The 26,267-nt window shown below is 41.0% G+C and overlaps 1 protein-coding gene across 6 annotated transcripts in view; it reads left to right on the forward strand.

Annotated features, from left to right (window-relative positions):
- Positions 1 to 7,033: 7,033 nt before the first annotated feature.
- Lars2 (leucyl-tRNA synthetase 2, mitochondrial) overlaps positions 7,034 to 26,267 on the forward strand; it is a 139,573-nt gene continuing 120,339 nt past the window's right edge. For 5 of the 6 annotated variants that reach the window (XR_011704029.1, XM_027932564.3, XM_071600409.1 and 2 more), the window contains exons 1-3: positions 7,034 to 7,137; positions 11,434 to 11,688; positions 17,950 to 18,078. Coding sequence is in view for 5 of the 6 variants with exons in the window: in XM_027932564.3 (XP_027788365.2) it covers positions 11,455 to 11,688; positions 17,950 to 18,078 (363 nt within the window). In the remaining variant the exon portion in view is untranslated. Of the gene's footprint in view, positions 7,138 to 8,839; positions 8,921 to 11,433; positions 11,689 to 17,949; positions 18,079 to 26,267 lie in introns of all 6 variants that reach the window. The other variant, XM_071600406.1, reaches the window with a different exon arrangement.

Raw genomic sequence — 26,267 nt, forward strand, 5'->3', positions numbered from 1 at the left:
CAAGGTAAGAATTGTCAAGGTGACAGAGACTCCCACTCCTGAGGATGTTTGTCACAGGTTTTATACTATAAGAGTGCAGAGAAGAAGCAGGAAAGGAAGGAAAATGAACAGAGGGGAGAGAAGTGACACTTGTACCACTTCAAATGACACTCCTGATGTTAAGGGAGGCCAAACAGAACTCAACAAATTGGCCATTAAAATTTTTATAGTACTACCTGTTGAGAGCTGTCCGTGGGCTGTGTTGCATCGTAGCCTAGTGAGGGGATAAGGCTGGCATTGATAACTTCCTGTGGCACCCCCACAGGGATAGATCGCCTGATGCAGGTGAACTTCCCCCTCACACTCTGCCAAAGATCCCACACAGCACCTGAGATGGGTGTGAGCTGCCGAGATGCCAAACAACCTGTTGTCGGCAAGACATCACAAGCAAGACTCCGCCCTTGAAACCTTATCCCTGCCTTTGATGTACCCCCTTAAATAAACCACTGGGGCCATCGTTCCTTTGTCTAGTTTCAGCATCCATGTGGACTAGATCTATCAGGGGCTCTGCTTTATGAAAATATATTTGTGACTATTTGTGTTTTGTTCTTCATTAATTATTTGAGACATTAAGTTTCCAGGTGGCTCACACCCTCCTCGGCAGGAAGAAGAACCCTCCAATGAGACACGGGCCAACACCCAAATTATTCCAGAATGTCTAACCTTTAGCATGTTCCAATAGGAAGAGGGTGAAGAGGTGGCAGGGTAGGGGAACAGATAACCTGAGAAGATGTTTGGAAGGAAACAGCGTGTGTGTGTGTGTGTGTGTGTGTGTGTGTGTGTGTGAGAGAGAGAGAGAGAGAGAGAGAGAGAGAAACTTGAAGGATCAGGTCCCATAATAAGGAAGACACACAGTTGGGGAGAAAGGCAAGGTACCCAGGCAGCGAGGAGAAGTAGGGAGGCAAAGACCCGAGCTTGAGTCTCCCTGAGGTCAGGGAGCCTGACCTTGTCAGTGTCCACCCACTTCCTGATCTGGGGCATGGCTGGAATGAAAACCAAGGCAGAGGAGGCAACCAGAGAAGGACGACAGGAAAGTGGAGGGGGACACTCAAGGGTGGGAGGAGTGGTTCCTGTTGAAGATGAAGTGCCCGAGAAGAAACAGGAGTAAACGTGTTGGGAGGTTTTCCAAGTGTCCACTGCTACAGAAGCCTCTTACGATATGTAAAGAAAGGCAATGCTATTATTTTTGAGAAAGGGCTGAGCCTAGAGTTAAAATAATAATAATAATATGCACTTTTGTCTTTTAATCATGAAAGTAGCATCTCTGTTGCAAACATCTTCAATGTCTTAATACAGAGAATAAAATAGTAAGTTCATGAGCTTCCAGTTCCTTTGAAATGCACCGAAAAAGATGCAACCTTCACTCTGGTGGTAGCACTGCTAAAACGAAAACTCAGGAGAGACACTCTACAAAATACCTGACCGGTCCTCATTAGAAGTATCCAGGTCATGAAGGGCAAATGAAGATGGAGGAGCTGTCCCAGACCAGAGGTGAAAAAGGAAAGGCAATAACCAATGAAAAGTGGTCCCTGGACTGGATCCTGGACCAGATGATAGAAGGAAACAGTGTACTTGTCTTTTTCGGAGAATCCAATTATCTCCAAAATGTAGCAGCTTACAAACTCTACAAATGCACCGTGTCTCACAGTTTCTGGGAATGGCTGAGCTGGTAGTTCTGCCTCGGGGTCCTTCATCAAGTTTTGGTCAAACTGTCAGCTGGGGTTGCTTGCAGTGTTTGAAGACTGAATGTGATTGGAGGGTTTCTCGCCTTACAGCTCTCTCCATAGGGTAACTCCTGGCAAGGCCGCTCTCCCGGCCCATGTATATGATGCAAGATGGGGAAGGGGGAATGCAAGATGGAAGCTGTAATACCTTTTTAAAAAAATCTACTCTAGAAAATAACATCCCATTACTTTTGCTTGATTCTATTGTCATGCCAACAGCCTACAGTACAATGTAGGAAGGATTGATACAAGTATTTGGATACCAGTAGGTGGGACTCATTGGAGGTTATCTTGGATGTGGGAAACCACATACACACAAAAACTACTTAAAACTTACTTATTTATTTATACTGGGGATTGAACCCAGGGGCACTTTATCACTTCGTTTTTTAAAATCTTTTGGGACAGGGCCTGGCATGGTGGTGCACACCTGTAATCCCAGCAGCTTGGGAGGCTGAGACAGGAGAATCACAAGTTCAAAGCCAGTGTCAGCAACAGTGAGGTGCTAAGCAACTCAGGGAGACCTTGTCTCTAAATAATATACAAAACAGGGCTGGAGATGTGGCTCAGTGGTTGAGTGCCCCTGAGTTCAATCCCTTGTAGCAAAAAAAAAAAAAAAAAAAAAAAAAAAAGGAAAAGAAAGAAAGGAAGGAAGGAAGAAAAATTGGAACAGGGTCTTGCTAAATTGCTGAGGCTGTCTCCAAACTGGTGACCCTCCTACCTCAGCCTCCTGAGTACTAGAATTACAGGTGTGAATGCACCACCACATCTGGCCAGATTGGCGATTTCAAAGTTACTTTCCTTCTAAGGCAGGGACAGAGAAAAGGAACACTAGGAAAATAACTGATCAGTTAACATCAGGTTATTTCAGGTTGTTTCTTTTGTGTAAGGATTAAAGCACAGGGAACTTGATTATCATTCCAATTTGGGCCTGTTTGGGAAATTTGCCTGTTACTTCTCTAATCCTGATTTCTCAGAACTCAGATAAATAGCTTAGTTTCAGTTTAGTGATGTGGAACTTTAGTGTGACTCCACTTCGATTTTAAGCCTGCTCTGTTGGGGCCTCGTGTAGGAGTTTTGTCCAAACAATAGCCTCTTGTGACTCATATTTAACAACAGGAACACGCTCCCTATGGAAGCTGCAGAAGATCTGTTTTCTTTTCTTTTCTTTCTTTTTTTTTGCCAGACTGGGTTTTGAATCTAGGGTCTTGTACATGATAGCTATGTGCTCCCACTGAGGTACACCCCCAGTTCTTCTTAAAATTTATTTTGAGACAGAATCTCACTAAATTGCTGAGGTTGGCCTGGATTTTGTGATCTTCCTCCCTCAGCCTCTGGAATAGCTGGGATTATAGGACGGGGCCACCATACCCAGTTTCTTTTGTTTTTAAAATTGTGATAAGCTACATAAACATGTGATTTACTTTTTTAACCATTTTTAAGAATACAGTTCAGTGACATTAATTGTATTCGAATTATTATAGAAATATCACCACTATCCATTCCTAGAACTTTTTGCCTTCCCCGACTGAAATTTTGTACCTGTTAAAAACAAACAAAAAAGCTACCCAGTCACTCCCAGTTCTTCCACCCTCTAGCGACTTCCATTCTAATTTAAGGTCTATAAACTTGACTGCTCTAAGTACCTTATATGAGAGGAATCTTAGAATACTTTTCCTTGGGTGCCTTAGCATTAGATTCATCCATGCTGTGGCATATATCAGAATTTCTTCCCTTTTTAAGGCTGAATAATAGTCCATTCTATGTATATACCACATTTTGTTTATCTGTTCATCAGCTGATGGACACATGGGGTTGCTTGCACCTTTTGACTCTTGTGAATAGTGCTACTAGTACCATAGTGTACAAACATATTTTTGCAATCCTGCTTTCAATTCTTTTAAGTGTATATGGAAAGCAGAGCTGCTGGACTGTATGGGAGAATCTGTGTGCTTGGCTTTTTCATCTTTTAGAGCAATACTCCTTGTCTTCCTTGGCTCATGCTCTCTTCCTTCATCTTCTAAGCCAACAACATAGTGTCTTGTGTCATGGTCACATTGCTTCTTCTTCTGTCTCAAATTTCCCTCTGGCTACCTTTTATAAGAACATTTTGGCCAGATGTGGTGGTGTACATCTGTAATCCCAGCAACCTGGGAGGCTGAGGCAGAAGGATTACAAGTTCAAAGCCAGCCTCAGCAACTTAGCAAGGCCCTAAGCAATTTTGCAAGATCCTGTCTCAAAATAAAATAAAATAAAAGGGCTGAGGATGTAGCTTAGTGGTTAAACATTTATGGGTTTAATCCCAGTAAACCCCTCTTCACAACCCCCCCCTCAAAGTGCTTGTTGAGCTGGGGAAGTATTTCAGTGGTAGAACATGTGCCTAACATTTTCATGGCTCTGGGTTCTATCTCCCAGCACCAGGAAAGAAAAAAAAAAAGACACTTGTGATTGCATTGTATTCAGGGCTACCAGTACAATCTCCACCTAAAGATCTCTAATTTAATCACATGTACAAAAACTTTTGGGGGGCATATAAGGTAGCATTCACAGGTTCTAAGGAATAGAACCTGGGTTTCTTTGGGGGTCATTCTTTAGCCCCATATAAGCTACTAAAAGAGTAAAAGAAATATAGATACCATAAAGGAAAGGCCCATTCAATCTCATTGTCCCTAGAAATTATCACAGGAAAAAAAAAGTAGTTTGAGACATTTATTTTTTTCTGTATTTCCTTCCATACTTATTTCATATTGTTAAAAAAGGTATGACATTCTATATAATCCAGCAACTTGTCTCTTTCATTTAATAATGTACCCTTGCAGCAAGCTCCTTAAGAGTGAAAGAATTTACTTCAATGCTACTGTGTTGTTTGATGTAAAAACAGCAACTTTTCTATAAGGCAAATGACTTTTAGAAAAATTCCACTTGAAATAATCTTCTAGAAATGTCAGTGTTATCTTTAATCCATAAGAAGAAAATGCTTTTGAACCAGAATAAGGGTAGAGGTTGTGGTTTGGGTACAATAGAGATAGGGGCAACTCTAGTTAAGTATGGATGCATGCCTTATGTGTGGCAGGTTAATATGCCAGTCAATTCCATAGTATCAGCTTAAATTAAGTACCCCATGTTATAGGATAGAGAGATCAACAGATCTGGATTGGAATCCTGGCTCTGCCATTAACTAGATATATGACCTTAGGCAAGTTGTGTCTGATCTTTGGGTCTTAGAATCATCATCTTTGAAGTAAGAGAATCCTGGCTCTGCCATTAACTAGATATATGACCTTAGGCAAGTTGTGTCTGATCTTTGGGTCTTAGAATCATCATCTTTGAAGTAAGAGGATTGGACTAGAAATTCTACTTATAATCTCTAATTCTTCTATTTGGTCAGAGCACTATTCTGGTAGGCACCATGACCTTGAGCAAGACAGCTCCACTGGGCCTCACTTTATACATCCTTAAAATGAGCAGGTTGGACTCCAATTTTCTTGGGCAGGTTTTTCAATATCTTTTCTAATTTTTACATTTTAGAACAGGAACCCTCAAACTTGAATGTGACTGAAATCACTTGTGGATCTTGTTAAATACAGACTTTGATGGTCTGGGGTACAGGCTGACAGCCCAATTTTTAGTAAGTACCCAGGTGAGGCTGCTGCTGATCTGGAGCCCACTTTTGGAGTAATAAAGTATATAGGTGTTGAACTGTCAGGAAACTTGATAAGCCTGGAAAGGGGCAAAAGAAATGACTGTGTATCCCTTGGCTGGAGTGTAGGTTGAAGTCTTTGACTACAAAAAGAAACTGCATCTTTTTCTTGACTTCCTAATGACTATTGTTCATCTTAAGAATAGAAGCAAATATATAGAATATAGATAATAATGAGCCCATAGGGGTGGCACACTCCTGTAATCCCAGCAGTTCTGGAGGCCTAGTCAGGAGGATAGTGAGTTCAAAGCCAGCCTCAGCAAAAGTGAAGTGTGTACGATGAATCAAAATGCATTCTACTGTCATATGTACCTAATTAAAAGGAAAAAAAAATAGAATAAGGTGAGGTTGGGCATGGTGGCAGAGCGGCTGGGGAGACTCAGGCAGGAAGAATGCAAGTTCAAAGCCAGCCTCAGCAAAAGCTTGGCCCTAAGCAACTCAGTGAGACCCTGTCTCTAAATAGAATACAAAAATAGGGCTGGGGATATGGCTCAGTGGTTGAGTGCCCCTGAATTCAATCCCCAGTATTATAATAATAATAATAATAATATAGTAATGGGATGAATTTTGGCTGATAAAGGTACAAATGACTTCAGAAAAAGATGGTTCTGGAACATTATTTTTTTTCTTGAACTATAGGATATCAACCATTTTGCATGATTAGCAAATTAATTTCAGTATCCCTGATTGCCAGTGTGTATGTGTGTGTGTGTGTGTGTGTGTGTTTTCGGTTTCCAAATTCTCCTTTCAACAGATTTTTTCCTTTTTGAAAAGTATACTTTCACACCACTGGTTCTCGGCAATTCATCACTCATTGATTTATTACAAACAAGAAATATTTGCTGGTGTGCATGCAGTAGCTTGGTGGGTTTGGATACAATAATTTCTCCAGAGGTAGATGGGTGGTCAGGTATCCTGCTTTCAAACCTCCCCTCCCATTTACTGGGTGAGAAAAGTATTTTGCCCCTAATCTGGTTTTGGCCAGCAATTCCCCTCCCAGGATTAGAAGATCAGAGAATACTGAAGAAGAAGATGCCTCCGGGATCAGGAGGTGGAGACCTGCCCAAGTCCAGTAGACGATTGTTGCTAAACTGGAGTTTTAATCCAGGTCTCCAGATTATCCCAGCGGTTTTCGCCACCTGTTGCCTTGTTTATCCTGGTGTCACCAACCTAAGGATTCTCACGCCATCTGCTGCATTGCCCCCCTGGAACTGGGGATTGAACCCAGTAGCGCTCTATCATTGAGTCCTTTAGCCTTCTACACCCCAGTCCTTTTAATTTTTTTGAGACAGGGTCTCATTAAATTGCCCAAGCAGGTTTGGAACTTGGTGATCTTCCTGCTTCAGCCTCGCGAATAGCTGGGATTACAAGTAAACACCCACCAGGCCCCGGCCACATTGTAATAATTTGACCCACAAAACCCGCGGCACGGCCGGTGGGCGGGGCAACCGCCAGACGCCCCGCCCCACCCCGCCCGCGTGCTGCTGGGAGCCGCCCACAGGCCAATATCCTCGTCCCAGGCCCCGCCCGCCTGTTCGTGTCTGCGACGGCCGCGACCGATAAAGTTGTTGTTCTGCCAAGATGGCGGCGCCCATGGTGACTGGCGGGGCCGTGTATGTCTAAAGGTTTGAGAAACGAGGCATAGAGGAGCTGCAGGCCAGAGCCTGTGAGCAGGTAAATCCCTGCCGGAGCTCAGCGGGACGAGAGAGGCCCTATTGATATTCTCATCCCGGATCGGGAGATTCCGTTTTGCTGGGGCAAGAAGGAAAGATGGGGGCTGGGTTACGTGGTCCTGAAACCTTGCAGTTTCCGACCTGGAAAAGTCTTTGAGATCCTAGTCTTCTGACGCTTTAAGCCTTGGATCCCGTTGCTCTGGACCCCTTCCCAGAGAAAACTCACATCTTCACATGGTTATATACTCGAAATTCCTCTCTCTGCAGCTTCTCTACCTTGGTTCATCCCTGGCTCTTTACCTCTGGACCGGATTGGGGCTTAGATCCAGTCAAAGATAATTCATTGCATCTTTGGGGGCTCACAGGTCATTGCCATAGCTTGTTAGAATCTGAAGCGCCTTAAAAATCATCTGGGTCCACATCTTTAGCTTACAGAGAGGGAAGATGAAGTTCCAGACAGGAAACAAGTTGCCTGAGGTCACACAGGGAACTAGCTGCAAAACACAAGCATGTCTTTTTAAAACTTAGTTTCATTAAGAGGAATTTTCCCAGAGACTTGCTTGCACTTTATTTTGGGTGTAAAGAAATGCCTTCCTGTAATTCTCCCATGTGGCTGTTTCTTTTTGTCTTCTACTCTTCTAGGTTTCTCTGTCTGTGTGATCATTATTTTGGGTACAGATCTCAGATCCCTTCTATTCTCAAAAACTTCAGCCTGAAGCTCCAAGTGAGATGAGGTCAGGACTGAGAAGGATGGAGTAGCAGGAATTGTTGCTTTGAAAGGAAAGAGAAGACAAGATCACAAACAAGTGAAGGAACTGGATGAGCCAGAGTTAGGGAAGATAAAGGCCAAGTTGAACATAAGCATAGGACATGAGCTACACCTTTCACATTCATTGTATCCACATAGTTCTCTGATACAATTATGGCTTCTTGATATCAGGAAGAGGCAGTACCCATTAGGCCTTCCATGGAGAGATATTTGGAATGACCTAGAACAGGGCCTGGAAAGTAAAGGAAGGGAATAAGGCAGAGACCCAGGAAGTTCTGTAAAAATCAGAACTATGAGTACAGACTGGTTCCTAGTGAGTGCTGGTAGTGTGTAATAATCTGAGAATGGTATGGGGACCTCTAAGATAAAGGGTGTGAGTTTATTTTTGTATGCTGGGGATGGAAGCCAGAGCCAGGCACATGCTAGGCAAACACCATAACACTGAGCTACTTCCCCAGCCCCAAAACTTAAACAGTATTTCCTGTGCATCTTTGTTCTTTAGTGCTGGGTATTGACCCCAGGGCCTCACAAATGCTGAGGGGGTGCTCTACCACTGAACCATACCCCTATCCCTTGGACTTTTATTCTTAAAAAGTGTGTGTGTGTGTGTGTGTGTGTGTGTGTGTGTGTGTGTGGTGTGAGGTATCAAATTCAGGACCTTGGGCATGCTCAGCAGTTCTACTACTGAGCTATACCTCCAGCCCATACCTTTGCCCATTTTTAACATTAGGTTTTGAGTGTTTCTCTTCTCATGTGAAATTTTTCTAGTGTTAGATAACCTTGTGTGATTGTAGTTTTGGTCTTTCAGAACTGTTTGCCCTCTAGTAATTTTGTTCAGATTTTTTTTTTTTTTTTTTTTTGGTACTAGGAATTAAACCCGGGAGTGGTCTGCCTCTGAGCTATACTCCCAACCCTTTTTATTTTTCACTTTCAGACTAAATCTCACTAAGTTGTCCAGCCTGGCCTCCAACTTGAGATCCTCCTGCCTTAATCTCCTGAGCTGCTGGGATGACAGGTGTGCACCACTGTGCCTGGCTTATGACATTTTGATATACAGACATTATTACATTTTTAGAGCTATGTTTATTAATATTTTCCTTTGTGAAAATTTCCATTGTTTTTATGATCAGGATAGAACATTGTGTGCCTTGTAAAAGTTTATTAAATACCCATCTGTTTTTATCTTGTTTTATGTTTAAGAAAAACATTCTTTATCTGGGATTTACCCCAGTGTATGATTTGAGGTGGGGCTCCAGTTCGAAAGTTGCCCCCATTCATTGAATAACATCATTTTCTCATCAGTTTGTGCTTTTTTCTTTATAAACTTCAAATAAATTTATATACCCAGTTCTGTTTCAGGATTCTTTAGTCCATTGATTGATGCAAAGGAGAGGTTATTAGGGAGTAAAGTTTATTCTTATGTAGACAGGGAGTTGTACTCTGTATTGCTTATGATTTGTTGTATAGAATAAGTAAGTTCTAGAGACAGGATTAGAATTTTGAGTGAAGGAATGCCCTTCATGTTACTCCTATTGGTGATCTGTCTACATTCTTATATTTCATTCATCACAATGGCTAACCAGCAATGAAACCAAAACCTTGTCAGATTGCAGTTCAGGTCAGTTTGTGTTTTTATGATTTTGTTACTTTTCATTCTTTCTGTTTGTGAGGACAGCCCAGAACACTCTCCTTACATAAAAGACAGGTATCTATGTGCCTTCTGTTAAACAGACATTGTTTGACTTACAAAAGTATGGAAATGCTGACTTAGCAAGAAAACCATAAACTCTATCACACCTCTAGATAATTCTAATTATATAGAAACCTAAACCCTAAAAATAAAATGTAACAGATGTCATTATACAAAGTCTATGTACATTAGGTTGGTTATATAGAATTGCTAATATTTAACCAGTTTCATGTGGTTCACCCTAATGCCTATAGTCCCATCTACATATTGTAATATAGTCAAACCCAGTTGATAGGGAGAATTTTTTTAGTCTGTCTCTGATTTCATCCCTAAAAAAGCAAGAGGTGTTAAATGCAGTGAGAATTGGTATGTCAAGAGCTTTGGCAGATAAACTAGTAAAGTGCCAACACTGGAATGCCATTTTATGTGAGTGTGAATCCCACTTTTATAAACCTTTAATGACCCTCCTGGCAACATTGTGATCCAGTATCTTTGTGGAATAGGCCAAACTCTAGTAGCTATGGAAAGAATTTTGAGAGAATCAGAATTAACGTCAGTTTAGCGTACCAACTTTGTTTTTCTTTTGTAATACCTATTTTCATCTGTTGTTTTTCCCCGCTCTCACTCTAGCAGCTCTCCAAGGCTATTATGCAAGAAGGCAGAAAGTGTAAGGTATTTACTCAAATTGTACCTCAACCCTTTAAACAGTAGTAAAAACAGAAAGAAACTTCTTCAATGAGGTCATTTCCAGAATTCGCTTGTGGAGGAAACCAATGACACACTAAAGTTAAATTTTGAATTACAAACAGATATTCTGGTGGGTCCAATATATGGGTTGTATTCTAAAATGTTACATAGCACTCCCCACTGCGGCACGTTATGTTATGTTTATTTGTAGGTTTCTCTTCTAGTATATGATTGTCCTGAAAGAAAGGACTTCATTTGCTTTTGTTTTTTTTACCATGCTGAGGGTTGAACCTAAGTCCTCCTGCAAGCTAAACACATGCTCTGCCACTGAGCTGCACCCGCAGCTTGGGACTATTTTTTTGTTGTTGAAGTTGTTCCCAGCTGTATCCATTAGGTCCATAGGCACTGAATAAATAAATATTTGGTAAATGAATGAAGAATCAAATGAATAAATAATTTTCTAAATAATGAGGATTCCTGGTAATAAAGTCTATTTAACTTAGAATATGTATGAAGGGGCTGGGGTTATGGCTCAGCGGTAGAGCACTTGCCTTGATTTGATCCTCATCACCACATTTAAAAAAAAATAAGTGAAATAAAGGTATTGTGTCCAACTACAACTAAAAAAAAAAAAAAAAAGAAGAAGAAGAATATGTATGAAAAAAAATGCTATAATAGCTTAGAATCTCTGCTTCTTCTAGGAGATTTGTGTTCAGATCTCTTCTGCTCTTTGAGCCTTGGGCCAAGGCAAATGTGCTTAGAGTTCTGCTGAGGCCAGGAGAGAAGGCAAGTGAAGCCTGCTGGACAGATCTTGGGCTGGCAGAGAGAGAAGGGAGGGAGGAGGCTCCATTGCCTTCCTGTAATCTGTGAGGTTGTGCAGGAGCTGGCCCAGGCAGCAGGCTCCCTTTGTTCCTATAGGTTATTTGTGTCTTTGGTGTTTGGGGGCATGAATCACTTTTATATTTTCCACTCAGGAATTTGTATGAGCTGAATTGAACTTCTAAAATATTCTTTTCGGGAAAAAACAAATGAAGAAGAAGAGGAAAAAGCAAGTGAGCAGTCAGGAAACACAGGGCTGTGCTGATGGGAAAGAAGATCCTTTGAGAAGGTTCTAGGCAGCTTGTGAGCTTGTCTTCTGTCCTCTTTTTCAGTGCCTTCCTGTGTTCTGAAGAATGGCTCCTGCTTGGCAGAGACTGGGTTTATATGCTTCTCTTCTGAGAAGGCAGCTAAAGGGTGGGCCAGACATCATCAAATGGGAAAGGCGAGTGATTCCAGAATATACCAGAAGTATTTACAGTGCCACGGGGAAGTGGACGAAAGAGTATACATTGCAGACAAGAAAGGATGTTGAGGAATGGTGGCATCAACGAATAAAAGAACAGGCCTCCAAAATTTCAGAAGCTGATGTGAGTACCGGGCTGGGGGCGTAAAGCAGAAGGCATAGGGACTTGGACTCTGTGGTCAGACTGCCTGGCTTCTGTGTTCTTATCTAAAACAAGCAGCAGCGTTCACCTGCTTCCTGGGTGGAATGTGAGGAATAAATGAGATGACACAAGGATAACGCTTAGAAAAGTTCCCAGCATGTGCATGTGTACGGGGCAATATTGTCCACAAGGTGCATAGCAGACAGCACCACACCAGGCATTTGGGAGTAGCATTTGTCAGGGGAAACTCATCAAAACAAGAGCATCAACAGGTTTGGGGTCCTTCGTGGTTCCTTGTGGGCAGCACACAGAGATCTAGCAGCCAGATGTAAGGCTCCAAAAGAGGAGCCTGGACCCCTCAAATGAGCACGTGTTGAACAGGATCTGCCCCTCCCCTGGCATGACCTTGGCCTCCAATCCTATTCTTTCACTTCATCCTGGTTTGGGTGGGGAGGGTCCCAGCCTTCTTCCTATGTGATCTGGAAGGCAAGTGAAGGCTGCTGGACAGATCTTGGGCTGGCAGAGAGAGAAGGGAGGGAGGAGGCACCATTGCCTTCCTGAATCTGTGAGGGATTACAGGCATGTGCCATCTTACAGAAGTGGTCAAAGAGTTAGTGGACCCTTGGCTTCTGGTCCACATGTACCAACTTGATACTCTGCCAGAATTGGTTGTGTTAAGTACTTGGCAATGGTTGATTTCCATGGAGAGCTCTTTGCTCCTCCTCTGGGAGGTCAGCCCATTGGGGAGGAGTCTTAGACATATTGATCCTTTCTTCTTGATATTGGTCAGAATGACAAATGGAAGATAATGGTTTGTTACATGATATATTTAAGGGTTTATTATTATTATTATTTTAGTTGTAGATGGACACAATATGTTTATTTATTTATTTTAAGTGGTGCTGAGGATCACACCCAGTCCCTCATGTATGCGAGGCAAGTGCTCTACCACTAAGCTACAACCCCAATCTGATCAGAGAAATGCACTGTAAGAGTTTTACTCTTAAATTCTGACTGTCCCTTTGTATTATTAATAGTCAAATAGTCCTGCTCTGTTGAATTAGTGATTAGGTCCCAGGCAAGCAGTTGAATGTGGCTATGCCAGACACACTCCATGAACTTGGCTTTCCCACCACCTGGTTCCCACCCCTGTCACACTCCTCCTTGTGAGATGGATGCTTAAGAAAAATGGACTTGAGGAGGGGAGCTACTGTGTTCACCTGATAGATAATTTTGGCACTGGGTAGGAAGAAAATTTAAAAATCAAGAGAGGTGTAGCATATAACAAAATGAAATAATAAAAAGATAGGCTTGAATTTATTGCATAATTTTACAGTAAAAGCTTGACTTTTACCTCATTAGGAAGTGAAAAGCTTTTGGGTCAACATGACCAGACTAACATAACTAAGTGTGTTTTAGACTCTAGGGAGCAGTTTAGTTCTGAACAAGTAAAGTAAGATTTACTTTTTTTTTTTTTCAGTTTCAGTTTAGATTATAATTTAGTGACTTCTAAACATTTTGAAGTTGTAGCTTACTGCCTTTGTGACATCTCATTCATCTTAAGCATATAATTTTTTAAAAATATTAAATGGAAGAAAATAAACTATGGTTTGATAATGTGGGAAATGGCCTAAGGGATATTGTGTGGGACCCTGTGGGTACTATGTCAGGAAGAGGGAAGTAGAGAGTGCACCCAGTGAGGACCTGAGGGGTTGTCACACTGCACATCCCAAGAAGTGATTTCTTATGATCTAGGGCTATCATTTTACCTCCTTGATTCTCAAGCTCTTTGCATTGTTTATCTCACAGAATTGTTTTGAAAATGAAATGAGAAAATGTGTCTGACCACATTTTACAAACTGAAGTGTTATATAAATAAAAGATACAAGTGGATAAAAGAACATGTAGTTTATCTTTATCAGGAGCTGAGACTCTGACTGGGTGCTGGGGGATTTTTGAAGCATTTATATATAGTCAGTCTCCTTGTGGTATTGGGTACATTTGAAATCCACCCCAGTGAGTCAGATGTCTTATCATCTCATCCTAATCACCATTTAAAAAAGAATTGCCATTTGATGAGCTCTTTACCATGTGCCAGGTGCCATCTTTCCATCAATTATTTCATTTTAATCCTGGAACAACCCTGAGCATAGGTATTGTTCTTCTCATTTGGGGAGTAAGAGAGCCAAAGCTCAGTTGTCATTTGCCAAGATGCACAGCTAGCCTATGGCAGGGCCAGGATACCACTGAGCCACATCCCCAGCCCTTTTTTATATTTTATTTTGAGACAAGGACTCATTGAGTTGCTTAGGGCCTCACTAAGTTGCTGAGGCTGGCTTTGAACTTGTGATCCTCCTGCCTCAGCCTCCCATGCCACTGGGATTACAAGCATGTGCTACCGCACCCAGCTGCTTGGAACTTTCTTTTGCCTCTCTTTTGATTAATAGGTAACAAACTGAGCCCAGAAAGGCACAGGAATTTGTCTAAGGCCTTACAGTTGGTAGCAAAGCTAGGATGACAGCTAGGGCCCTGCACTCCTGTGGGGTGCTCCTTTGATTCTGCCACCCTCTAGTCTGAGCGACAGCTTCAGAGCATGAGCCACACAGAGGTAGACGTCATCTTTTGAAGTCAGAAACTGACAAAAATAATAGGACCCAGTTATAAAAATCCTCCTTTCCCCAATGCTTATAATCTTAATTTATCTTAAAGGCTTAAATTTTTAGACTTTTATATAATTTTGAAAATTTCCCTTTCAATCAGATTTCTGCTCAATCATAACAAAGTCCCATAACTTCTCTCCTTTCCACCCCCAAATGATAGAACTCATTTCATTGTCACAGAGGAAAATGACTTAATTCAAATAGAAAAGCAAAAGGCAGAGACAGGCAGTAGGCTGAATACATTTATTGCAATAAACAAAAATATTCATGAATATTAAAGACTTGCTAGCAGTCCTTCTCTGTACATCTTTTATAAGTTTGGAGTTTGACTTAGTTTGATTTTGCTACTAATTAAATCTTCATTGAACAAACAGGAGATGCTAGAGAAGAAGATGTATAAGGAAAATGTTTGAGGCAAGATTGTTAAATAAGGGTAATGTAACAAAGTAAATGTTAGTATAATAAAATAAGGTGATTATAATATAAGAAAAATGTTTTAGGAAAAACTACAGGAAAAACTAGAAATAGCATATGTCAACAAATAACATTCTATTTCTTTCATTCCCAGAGAACTCTAACAATGTGTTTTCCCATATCCCTAAAATTCCAAAAGGAAAGGCAATAGGCCTCATCCGTTGTAGGAAAGAATAAGATTTTAAGCCAGGTGTGGTGGCGCACACCTGTAATCCCAGTGGCTCAAGAGGCTGAGGCAGGAGAATCATGAATTCAAAGCCAGCCTCAAAAAAGTGAGGCACTAAGCAACTCAATGAGACCTTGTCCCTAAATAAAATACAAAATAGAGCTGGGGATGTGGTTCAGTGGTCGAGTGCTCCTGAGTTCAATCCCTAGTACCAAAAAAAAAAAAAAAAAGATTTTGGGAAAAATGAAGAGTTTTCTTGCTTTGATTTTTGCATTAAGTTAAAGAATAAGTTGTTGCCTTTCCCTTGAGGGACTTGTTTATAAGCTGAGAGGATTTTCTGTCACCTGTTATGTTTGCCTGGTGCTGTGGATAGAAACCTGGGGCTCTGTGTGATAGGCACACGTTCCACCCCTGAGCCACATCCCCAGCCCCACTCCCCTTCTTAATAGCTGAATTCCCACTGACCCCTGAATCTCAGCTGTCACACTCCTGAGCTTTTTCTAATCAAAGGACATGACCTGTATCCTGCTCACCACCCCATTTGGTTGTCATTTCAGCAGTTTCAGATGATTTTCTAGATTTTCCAGATGCCTTATTTGTTCCCTTCCTCCAGGCAGTATTCCTTACCTTGGTAACTTCTAAAGGATAGTCAGTGCAAGGAGATGTTCCATTTTAGTTGTTTTTTTCCACATATTAGTGCTTCTGTTAAAGTTTTATACCTTCTTTGTTGAAGGAAGTCAAAGAACTTCGAAAGAACTGGGTGCCGTGGTGCTTACCTGCAATCCTAGCTGATCCCAGTCTCTCGGGAGGCTGAGGCAGGAGGATCACAAATTTGAGGGCAGTCTCAGCAATTTAGTGAGCTTTTTTTGTTGCTGTGACCAAGAGACCTGTCAAAAACAATGTAGAGGGGGGAAAGTTTATTTGGGACTCACGGTTTCAGAGGTTCTGTCCATTGGTGGCTGACTCCATAGCTCTGTGCCTGAGTTGAGGCAGAACATTATGGTGGAAGGACAGGGCAGAGAAGAGCAGTTCAGGACATAGCAACAAGGAAACAGAGTTCTTGCTCACTGGGAACAAAATGTAAACCCCAAAGTCACACCTGCAGTGACCTACGTCCCCTAGCCACACCCTCTCTACCTGCAGTTTTCACTCAGTTAGTGGATTAATCCAGTGATTAAGTTAAGGCTCTCACCACCCAATCATTTCACCTCTGAAATTTCTTGCATTGTCTCACACATGAGCTTTTGGGGGACACCTCATATCTAAACCATAAAATTGCCTCAAATAAACTGGACTGGGGATGTTGCCCAGGGGTGAATTGTCCTTGGATTTTATCCTTAGTACTGCAAAAAATGGAGAAAGAGCCGAGGATAAAGCTGGAGGGTAGTGTGCCCCTGGGTTCAATCTTCAGTACCACCAAAAATAGAAAAACAAAGGAAAGACAAGAACTTGGCAAGAGCCTGATTTCTTTTGTCTTCTACTCACCTGAGTACAGTTGGCTCTGTCTGTTGTCAGTTATGCATGTGCTTGGCAAACAATATTTTAAAACCATTCTCCTGTACCTGTACACAAGAAGGGTTATGAATATTCTGTTTTTCCTTTGTTTCTATTACTTTGGGGAAAACAAAGCCTCAAAGAAGTCTTGCAGTCCTCTGGGAAGAGACTAAGGACCAAAAGGGAGACCTAGAAGGCAGAGAGAAACCCAACAGAGGTAGCAGCAGATGGTCCCCCCTCAGTGACCAACAGAAGCAGTTCCTGTTGTCGGGGGACCTCCCACCCCCAACACACACCCTGGGAGGGTTTAAGGAAAGCCTCCCATTACCCAGACAGGATTTGTAAGGTTTTTCTGGGGGAAAATGCCCTTTGGTAAAAAGTGTTCCCACAGAGGCTAACAAAACATTTATCCAATGGTTATTAAACTCCTGTTGGGAGGCTGGAGAGGTGGATAAAGCAGTCCTTGGGCTGGGGTGGAACTCAGTGGTGGAGCACTTGCCTAGTATGCACAAGGCCCCAGTTTCCATACAGAGCACCACACAGACACAAACAAACAAACAAAAATGAAACCACAGTACTTGCCCTTGAACAACAGGTTCCCCTAAGAAGGTTCCCCAAAGAAGAATCAATTCAGTGACTCCCACCTTTCCCTTGGAGCATTTTTTCCTCATGTGTACAGATTCTTGACAGCATTTACCATTTTACCAATGCAATAGCCCAGGTACCAAAAGTCAGTGACCCAGTAAAAACCACCTGCTCTGTCTTCACTCTGTTCAGGCCAATGTACAGATTTCCTGTGTTTCTCATGATCTTGCTGCTTTGGAAGCTGGAGAGTTCCATAATTCTGTCTGTCATCCCTGGAAAACAGCAACCTTTAGCTTTTGTTGGTTAAGATTTTTCTCATGGCTTTCTACTTCAACTTTTTCTATTGAAAGATAAGCTCACAATACAGTGGGGAAATTCAGGATCCAAACAGGTATTTATGATCCTGCTCTTAATGTTGAATGCACCAAAGGGAATTTAGGAAGGGGCTCCATTTTTAGAGATGTCTCATCTATGTAATTCACCTATTGTTTCCTTGAATCATATGGATATATATGTTAGAGCTTCATTTGAAAAAACAGTTCTTTATGACCTAGATAGAAGCTGTCTTAAAAAAAAAAAAAAAGAAGCTTTTAGAAGAGAAAAAACAAAATTAAAAATATATACAGGTAATTAGTACTTTGAGGTTGTTCAGTGTTATTTTGGACATTTTTTAGCTTAAACCAGGGCTTTGAATTTTGGTTTTTAATGTTTTTGTCAATTTACATAATGAGAAGAGTTATTCAAAGGAAATTTTTTAAATGTTAAATTGTTACCTTGAATAAAGTGCCAAAGTATTACTGCATGCAGAGTTCCCAGAAAATGCTTAATAAATACTCATTGTCATCCTTTGTTATTCTTTCCTAGAAATCAAAGCCCAAGTTTTATGTGCTTTCCATGTTCCCTTATCCTTCTGGCAAGCTGCATATGGGCCATGTGCGTGTCTACACTATCAGTGACACCATCGCACGGTTCCAGAAGATGAGAGGAATGCAGGTAAGGAAAGATGCCTGCTGAGACAGCCCTCTTCTGCCACTCAGGACAAGAGTGTAGTGGCATGTGCTCAAGATAAATGATGACAGCCAACTTTAGTTATGATTAGAATGACTTTGAGGATTGAATTGAAAAGCTTGGTGTTTCCTTTTATGCATAGAAGACATCATAATCAAGCACTTACATTAATTGGGAAGACAGCCATGAATTGCATGTTGCGCTAAGGGTGGAGATACAAATGTGGGTAACCCTCATGTCTTCCCAGAAGGAGTCACCCCATCCATAAATAGTCATTATATAGGGGAATGAAACCCACAATAGAAAAATGAATCAAATCCTGTGTGTTAGTCAATTTTCTAGCACTTTGACAAATATCTGAGATCATCAACTTATAGAGAAGAAAAGGTTTATTTTGGTCGTGACTTTAGAGTTTCCTTCTCACCATTAGGTGGACCCACTGCTTTTAGACCTCTGCTGCAGATGGCAAATGGTGGGCAGCACATGGCACAGCATGGTTCATCTCATGGGCCAGGAAGTGAAACATAGGAAGGAAAGGGTCTGGGTCTCACTATCCCCTTCAAGGGAACACCCCCAGCCCCTGAAGACCTCTCACTAGGCCCTACCTCTTAAAGGTTCCATCAGCTCCCAATACCACTAATATATGGGCCTTTGGGTGACATTTAAGATGCAAACTAGAGCATGCTGTGAATGGCAGATGGGGCCACGAGAGAGATTTTTCCCTTTATGTTAGATGTTTTTACATTCTCTAATGAGCAAGCATTTATTTTATAATGGGAAAAAATAAAATTTTATAAGAAAATATATTTGGAAAATATTATTTGGGGAATTGGGAAAGCTCTGATAAAGAGGAAACTTCTGACATGAATCTTAAAGGCAAGGTGAAATTTATCAGGAGAGAGGAGGAGAAACGCCCTTCTGTGGCTGATGTAGGTCAGTCCTATTTACCCCACTGCCCACTACCCTAGAACCTGCTCTTTACTCTTTAGCAAGACATCAACTATAAGATGGGGTGATAGTAACCAAATTATCTTTTAACCACCTATGGAAAGAGGCAAGATGGAGGAGGAGCTGAGAGCTTGGACCATTGAAGTAGACTCCCAGGATTCAAATGCCAGTGCAAACTTTGACTAGTTAATTAACCTCTTCAAGACCAAGTTTTCTCTCATCTTTAAAATGAAGATAAAATTGTACCTGCCCTATTGGCCATGACTAGGGACCACAGTATGTTACCAATAAATATTGGCAGTTGTCATCTGTGGGCAGGATCCTACTCACATCAGATCCTGAAAGCTAGAAGTATACATCCCTGTTCGATTTTGTTTTTAGTCATCTGGGTAGTTTGAAATCCACTATGGTGGGAATATTTACACCTTGGAAATCAGCAAACCTACAAATGAGTGCTTTTCCCCCTGAAAGCCAGTTGTTCAACATTTACTGGCTCTCCACTGGTGTTTGCTGTTATTAACTTGTCAGGGTCTATACAGGTGTTATCTGCCACCTCCCAGTTTTTTTTATAAAGCTTTTTTTCTTTAGAGAGGTAAGTGCATCTTATGTCATAATTAGTTTGAAGGTTTTTGCTGAACTAAAATTGACAGCAAGAAGTATTCCTTAAAAATGAGGTCAAGTTGTGATGTGTCTGTCGAGGAGTTAATAGCTGTATACTGCCAAACTTAGAGATTTGCATTCTGTCTCAGATGGTCAAAAGATTTATGGTTATATCACATGTTATTTTTCCCTCATATTGCTTGCCATTATTTCTGTGGTTTGTTAGAAAGAGACAGGTCAGAATGAATTGGCTTTTTTACTAAAATAAAATTTCTTTTCTTCCTTCCTTCCTTTCTTCCTACCTTTTTTACTTCCTTCCTTCCCTCCCTCCTTCCCTTTGTTCCTTTCTTTCTTCCATCCTTCCATGACTGGAGATGGAACCTAGGGCCTTGCAGATGCTAGGCAAATACGCCATTGCTAAGCCACACTCCTAGTCCCTTAAAATTCAGTTCCTTAACTAACAGTGATCCTTCAACTAGATTTGTCTTGCTGTTATTGTTATTATTACTTATGCCAACTTATTTTGAACAATTAGTGAGTGCAGGCAAATTGTTGAAGGTTAAATATTTATAGCAAAGCATAAGCATTGATGATAGGGTACGGGGAAGGTTGAGGGTATATATGTGGGATTCTAATTCCTTTGAATGAGATGAGATGCTGCAGAAGAAGCTCATGGCAGAGCCCTAGGTCCAGAGGAGCTGGATCCTTCCAGGCAGCTCAGACTCAAAAGACAAGTGTTAAATGGTGTCTTCCTACCATCGCTGAAGTTCACAGTCAGGCTGGACCCAGGAATTGGACATGGTTTGAATGGTGTTGTACCACTTTCTAGCTGTGTGATCCTGTTTAGTCATTTAGTGTTTCTGAATCCCACTTTGCACATTTAAAAAATAGGGATGGACCAGGGCTGTAGCTCAGTAGTAGAGTGCTGTCTAGCATGTGCAAGGCACTTGATCCCCAGCATGAAAAAAAAGAAAAAGAAAAATGAAAGAAAGAGAAAAAGAAAGGAATGGAAAGGAAAGAGGAAAATAATGATAACAATAATTCCTCCCTCTAGGGTTGTTGGAAGGGTTAAATGAGATGGTGCATGTATGGTGCTTGTATCTAGCACATAATAATCCCTTTATCAAGTGATAGCTGTAATTATTATTTATACTGATCTGATTTACTCTGAGCTGCTCAGGAAAGTGATTCACTACCATTTAATAAATGAATCCCCGCTCTCTTCTGCGTGGTGCCTGCTGCACAAAGCTGCCCTCTGAGAAGCAGCTTGACTGCATATTCTTGTCTACAGTTCATAGTGTTTGTGCTCAGCCTGGATCTGGGCCTTATTCTTGAAGTCACTATTTGTTATTTGGTTTAAGGTATCTTAGGCTATGTGATCAGCAGACTCCTAGGTTTTTTGTTTTCTGTTCGTCGATTTAGTTGTTGTGTTTTAAGATGAAAAGCTGTCCTTTGGAGATGTCCTTTTAAGTTACATTGCAATTAATTTCTTGCTAATTTTCATACTTCATGTTAAGTCAGAGCATTCCATATGTAACCAGCAAACTTGGTCAGGCTGTTTTTAAGTGATGTAGAAAGGGGGGGGGGAAAAAGAGAAAAAAAAACCCACCTCAGTTTACTGTCAACCATATGAAAGAAGACTTATTGAACTTCCCTGTCATTTTCAAATCCTGCCCAGTGTCTGGACAAGTCCCTGAGATCATGTGGGCTTGAACTCAAGTTGAGCTTAATGATCCTCACTCTAAAGAGGGCAGAAATATCTAATCTGGGACTGCCAAACAAGATCTGAAATGTGTATTGATTAATTCATCAATAAATGGTCAATGAACACCAGTTTTATTCTAAACCCTTGGTTTTCTACTCTATTAAATAGAAACACTGGAATTTTAGGTTGAAAATCAGGCAGTAGGCCTATGAAAAATTTAGCCAACTCTACCCTATTAATTTGTTAGTTTGTTGGCTTGCTTTGTTCTTGAATGAAGATGTGTGAGGTACTTCTAAGACACACCAAGAACAGCATTATGGGAAGTATAATGTGGAGTACCTCATGTAGTGAGTCTTTCTGGCCACAGTGACCTCTGCAGATGTGTCCCCTGTCCTCATCTTCCTCAGCCTCGGCGATATGCAATCAGTGGCATGTTTCTTCCTTGAACCATTCTGTTCTCTTGGCATCAGACTCCACTCTCTGAGTTTTCCTCTTGTATCTTGGCTTCTTCCTCCCAACTTACTCCATAATTTCCCCTATTTCATTCCATCTTTGCATACTCACAGTCAGGTTCAGGAAGTTCTCTTTTATTACTAAACTTGCTAAGAATTTTTATCTTAATGTTGATTTTCATCAAATGCCCTTTGTTATCCATTAATGTGGTATATTATCTTAGTTTACTTTTAACAATAGTAAAACATTCTTGAGGAACATTACCTTTTTTCCATGATTTAAAGATGTTTAGGGGCTGGGGTTGTGGCTCAGCAGTAGAGTGCTAGCCTAGCACACACGAGTCCCTGGGTTCGATCCTCAGCACCACATAAAAATAAACAAATGAAATGGAGATATTGTGTCCAACTACAACTAAAAATAAATAAATAAATATTTTAAAAGATGTTTATATTGTTATATTCAATTTGCTAATTTCCCTGTGTATATGAGAAATATTGATCTGACATTTTCTTGGGAATTAAGGTTATGCTGGCTTCATAAAACAAGCTATGGAATTTTCCCCTCTTTCTAGGCAACGTAGAGGGGAGTCCTGGGGATTAAGTCCACAGCCTTATGCGTACTAGGCAGACATTCTACCACTGACCCACAACCCGAGCCCTTTTTATTTTATTTTGAGACGGGGTGTTGGTATGTCACCCAAGCTGGCTTTAAACTTTGAGATTCTCCTGCCTCAGCCTACTGAGCAGCTGGGGTTATGGGCATGCATCACTTTGACCTACAAAGTATTCCCTTCTTCCTATTTTCTGAAAGTGGTATATGTTATTATTATTTCTTTCTTAATCGTTTGTTAGCGTTCATGAGTGATGCTGTTTGGGCCTAGAGTTTTCTTTGGGGCAAGTTTTAAAATTACAAATTCTGTTTCTCTAATAGGACTATTTAGATTGTCTATTTCTTTCTGTGTCAGTATTAAGATTCTGTGTTTTTCAAGGAATTTGGCCACCCTGCCTCAGATTCTGTTTTGGAGCACTTCATCTTTTTTTCTCTACTCACTTTCCTAGGTAGTCTCATCTGTTCCTTTTATTTTAATGTGATACTTTTAAAACTACGGACATTTCCAACATAGAAGTATTCAGATCCACAGATACTCAAACCTATCATCCTGATGTAACATATAGTACCATTTAATCCTGTTAGCCTCAATACTTTAAAAAAAAAGTATTCAGCTATTCCTCTCAACAGTCACATTCCCATCCTTCACTGCTAAGTAACCACTCTCCCAAGGCTTTGCCTTTATATTTTCATGTGTTTACTCTATATATTGTTTAAGGATACACACACATACCACACACACATTTACATGTAGTTTTGTGTTTTTAATTTAATATAGAAGGTATCTGATTAGTATTTACATATATTTTTACTCACTAGTTCCAGATTTATCCTTTCTGTGGCTCTAGAGTTAGTTCATCCATTTTGGGTGCTATTTGACAATATTTAATTAACCATTTTCACATTGATTTTCAAGTTGTTTCCCAAGGATGTCCAGTGAATACCCTTGTGCTGGACCTGTCAGCCTGTGGAAGTGGCCTGGCTAGGTAGAGTGTGAACAGCCTCAGCATTACTACATCCCACCCAATTGCTTTCCAAAGTCTTGGTGATTTGTATGTCCATTAGTAAAGAATGATATATATATATATATTTTACTGTTATATATCCTTGACAACAAATACTAGTGTTGACTTTTTAATCTCTGCTATTAGTATATAGGAATTAGCATCCAACTGTGTTTGTTTGTTTTTTTGTTTGGTGCTGGGGATTGAACCCAGGATGCCCACTGAACTATACCCCCAGTTTTCACTTGTGCTTTTAGTTTATACTTTCCTGATTACTGTCTGTGGGAGACTGAGATGTTTTTCTTGTTTATTGTCTGTGTAAGCTTCCTCTTCCCTGATTGGCTTGCTCACATTATTTCTAAATTCCTCTTGCATTGTGTGTCTTCTTCCTATTGCTCTATAGGAGTTTTTATATAGTCTGGATTATTGATTCCTTGTTAGCTGAATGTAGTATCAATATCTTCTTTCAGTCTGTGGTTTGTCTTTGCATTTTGTGAGGCTGGCCAGACTATGGATCATAGTTTAGCTTTGAGAATGGGCAAGAATGATGACTCAAAGTTCAAGGTAGCTTTTTCTGTGGTTTCTTCCCATAGCAACTAATAGATTGTACAAAGGAGAAGAATGAGATCATAGTGCAATTAATTACCCTCAATCCCAGTGACCTCCTGTGCCTTCACAAACATGCCTGAAAGCTGGGATCATCTCAGTTCCCCCAGTGAAAGATGAGTCCCCCATCCTGCCACACCACCCAAGAGTGAAAGAGAACTAGGGTGTGACTCAGAGCTGTTGGGTCCCAGTGGTCCCGCACTCAAGCATGCTGTCATGCCTCATTAAAAGGCAACTCTGTCACTTGGGGAGCTATGTTACTTGGGCTCAGATTTCAGCCTTTGGCATTTTTACTGTGCCAGCAATGGAGCAGTCTTTCTTTTTCTCTGCCAGTAACCAGGAAGCACCCGTGCCACTCTCCCTAATTGCATCCCTCCTCTCTAGTACCCTTAAACTATGTCCTGCATGCTTCATATAAATATTTTTAACAGAATCCAAAGTTGTTCACTGCTTCAGTTTTCTTTTTGCAATGATCCTACCTAACCTGTCCTCCCAGGCCTTCTGAATCCACAACCCTTAACTAAGTACAAACTCATCTCAAAATAGAGGAATGTCCTTGTTCTCACTTTTGTGGTTTTTACCCGTGTTTCTCCTTCTTGGAGTACCTCTCACTGTCCTCTGTAAGCAAGCCTCATCATTCTTCAAGGTCCCTTAAAGTTATACTTCTATCATCAATTTATATCTCAATTCTCCAGCTCACATTTATCAAGAAGTACACTTACAGTCAGAACTGAAAACTCACTTTAGCTGAGTCCCTGTGTTCTCCATGTGTTGTTGTTTTTATCTGTCCAATAATATATTGTAAACTTCACAGGGGCAGGAAAGGTCTCTCTAACTCTTTTTGTGTTTAATGCATGTCAAGTGTTAATGGTCACGGGGACCATCATTTTTGGTATATCTGCACCCTATGGGGTCCTTTGTTGCTGTGGAGTTCACAGTTTGGTAAGCCTCAACCATTTTTGAGTTGATGGAGTCCCTGGATATTCTTTAAAGCATACAACTCCTTTCTTTAAGTCTAGAATAAGTTCTAGAATAAGTGTTTATTACTCAAATATAATTTTTTTTTTTTTTCAAATTTGAAAACTCTCAAATGCCCATGACAAAGTTTTTGGGCTCATGTATGGCAAATAATGAATGAAAAGTTAAACTCTGTGGGGTGCAGTGGTGCACACCTGCTGGAGAGGCTGAGGGAGGAGGGTCACAAGTTTGAGGCCAGTCAAGACCTGTTTTCCAATTAAACAAAAAAATAAAAAGGGCGAGGGATGTAACTCAGTGGTGGAGTGTTTGCTTAGCATGTGCAGGGCCCTGGAGTTTGAGCCTGTAACACAAAGTTGCTGCTGCCAGTTTGGGCATAGAGGCATTTATGCTTGGTCAGCTTTTCTGTGTCCAGCAGTGGTTCTTAAACATTAAGTTCTTAAACATAATGATCCTCTGAGGAATTTGCTGGAAAGGCAGGCATGGGGCCCAGGAATCTGCAGTTTAAATGATCCATCAGGTAATTATGACACAAGTCCTCCTCCAGGTTTGGCACTGAAATGAATAAGATGGAGTACTCTGCAGGGCAAAAAGTGGATGTGGTTCTCTAGGTTCAAACATAGCTCACAGCCGGGCATGGTGGCACACTCCTGTAATCCAGTGGCTCAGGAGGCTGAGGTAGGAGGATTGCAAGTTCAAAGCCAGCTTCAGCAACATAATGAGGCCCTAAGCAACTCAGTGAAACCCTATCTCTAAATAAAATACAAAAAAGGGCTGGGGATGTGGCTCTGTGGTTAAGCCCCTCAGAGTTCTATCCCCAGTACTTTTAAAAAAAACAAAAAAGCACACAGCTCACATGGAAGTGAGAAAAAAACTAAAGGTCATAAACAGTTAATGCTGCTGGGGACATGGATGAGATGTGGACTGTGCAAACCGAGTGGCACAGGTCAATCAGGAATCAACAGTGACGACACCTGCCTTACCCATCTCACAGATTTGTTGCAAGATTTGTGTGAGACAATCGATGAGAAAACCCTTTAGAAACTGTAGTGCACTTTTTGAGGATAACCCAATTAATAATAGCCATCAAAGGGCGTCTTGAGCTCTGCACATTTGAACATGGCCATTTGAAGCCAGAGGTAAATCTCAGTAATCAGCGAAGGCTGCAGTGCCTGCCAGTCGGTTGCTTCTCAAACTCATAGAACGTCTGATGACATATTTAAAGCTCAGCTCCATATGGTGATTTTGTTGTGTTTTCATATGTTGTATGCACA

Source organism: Marmota flaviventris, chromosome 1, assembly GCF_047511675.1.
Source record: "Marmota flaviventris isolate mMarFla1 chromosome 1, mMarFla1.hap1, whole genome shotgun sequence".
NCBI lineage: Eukaryota > Metazoa > Chordata > Mammalia > Rodentia > Sciuridae > Marmota > Marmota flaviventris.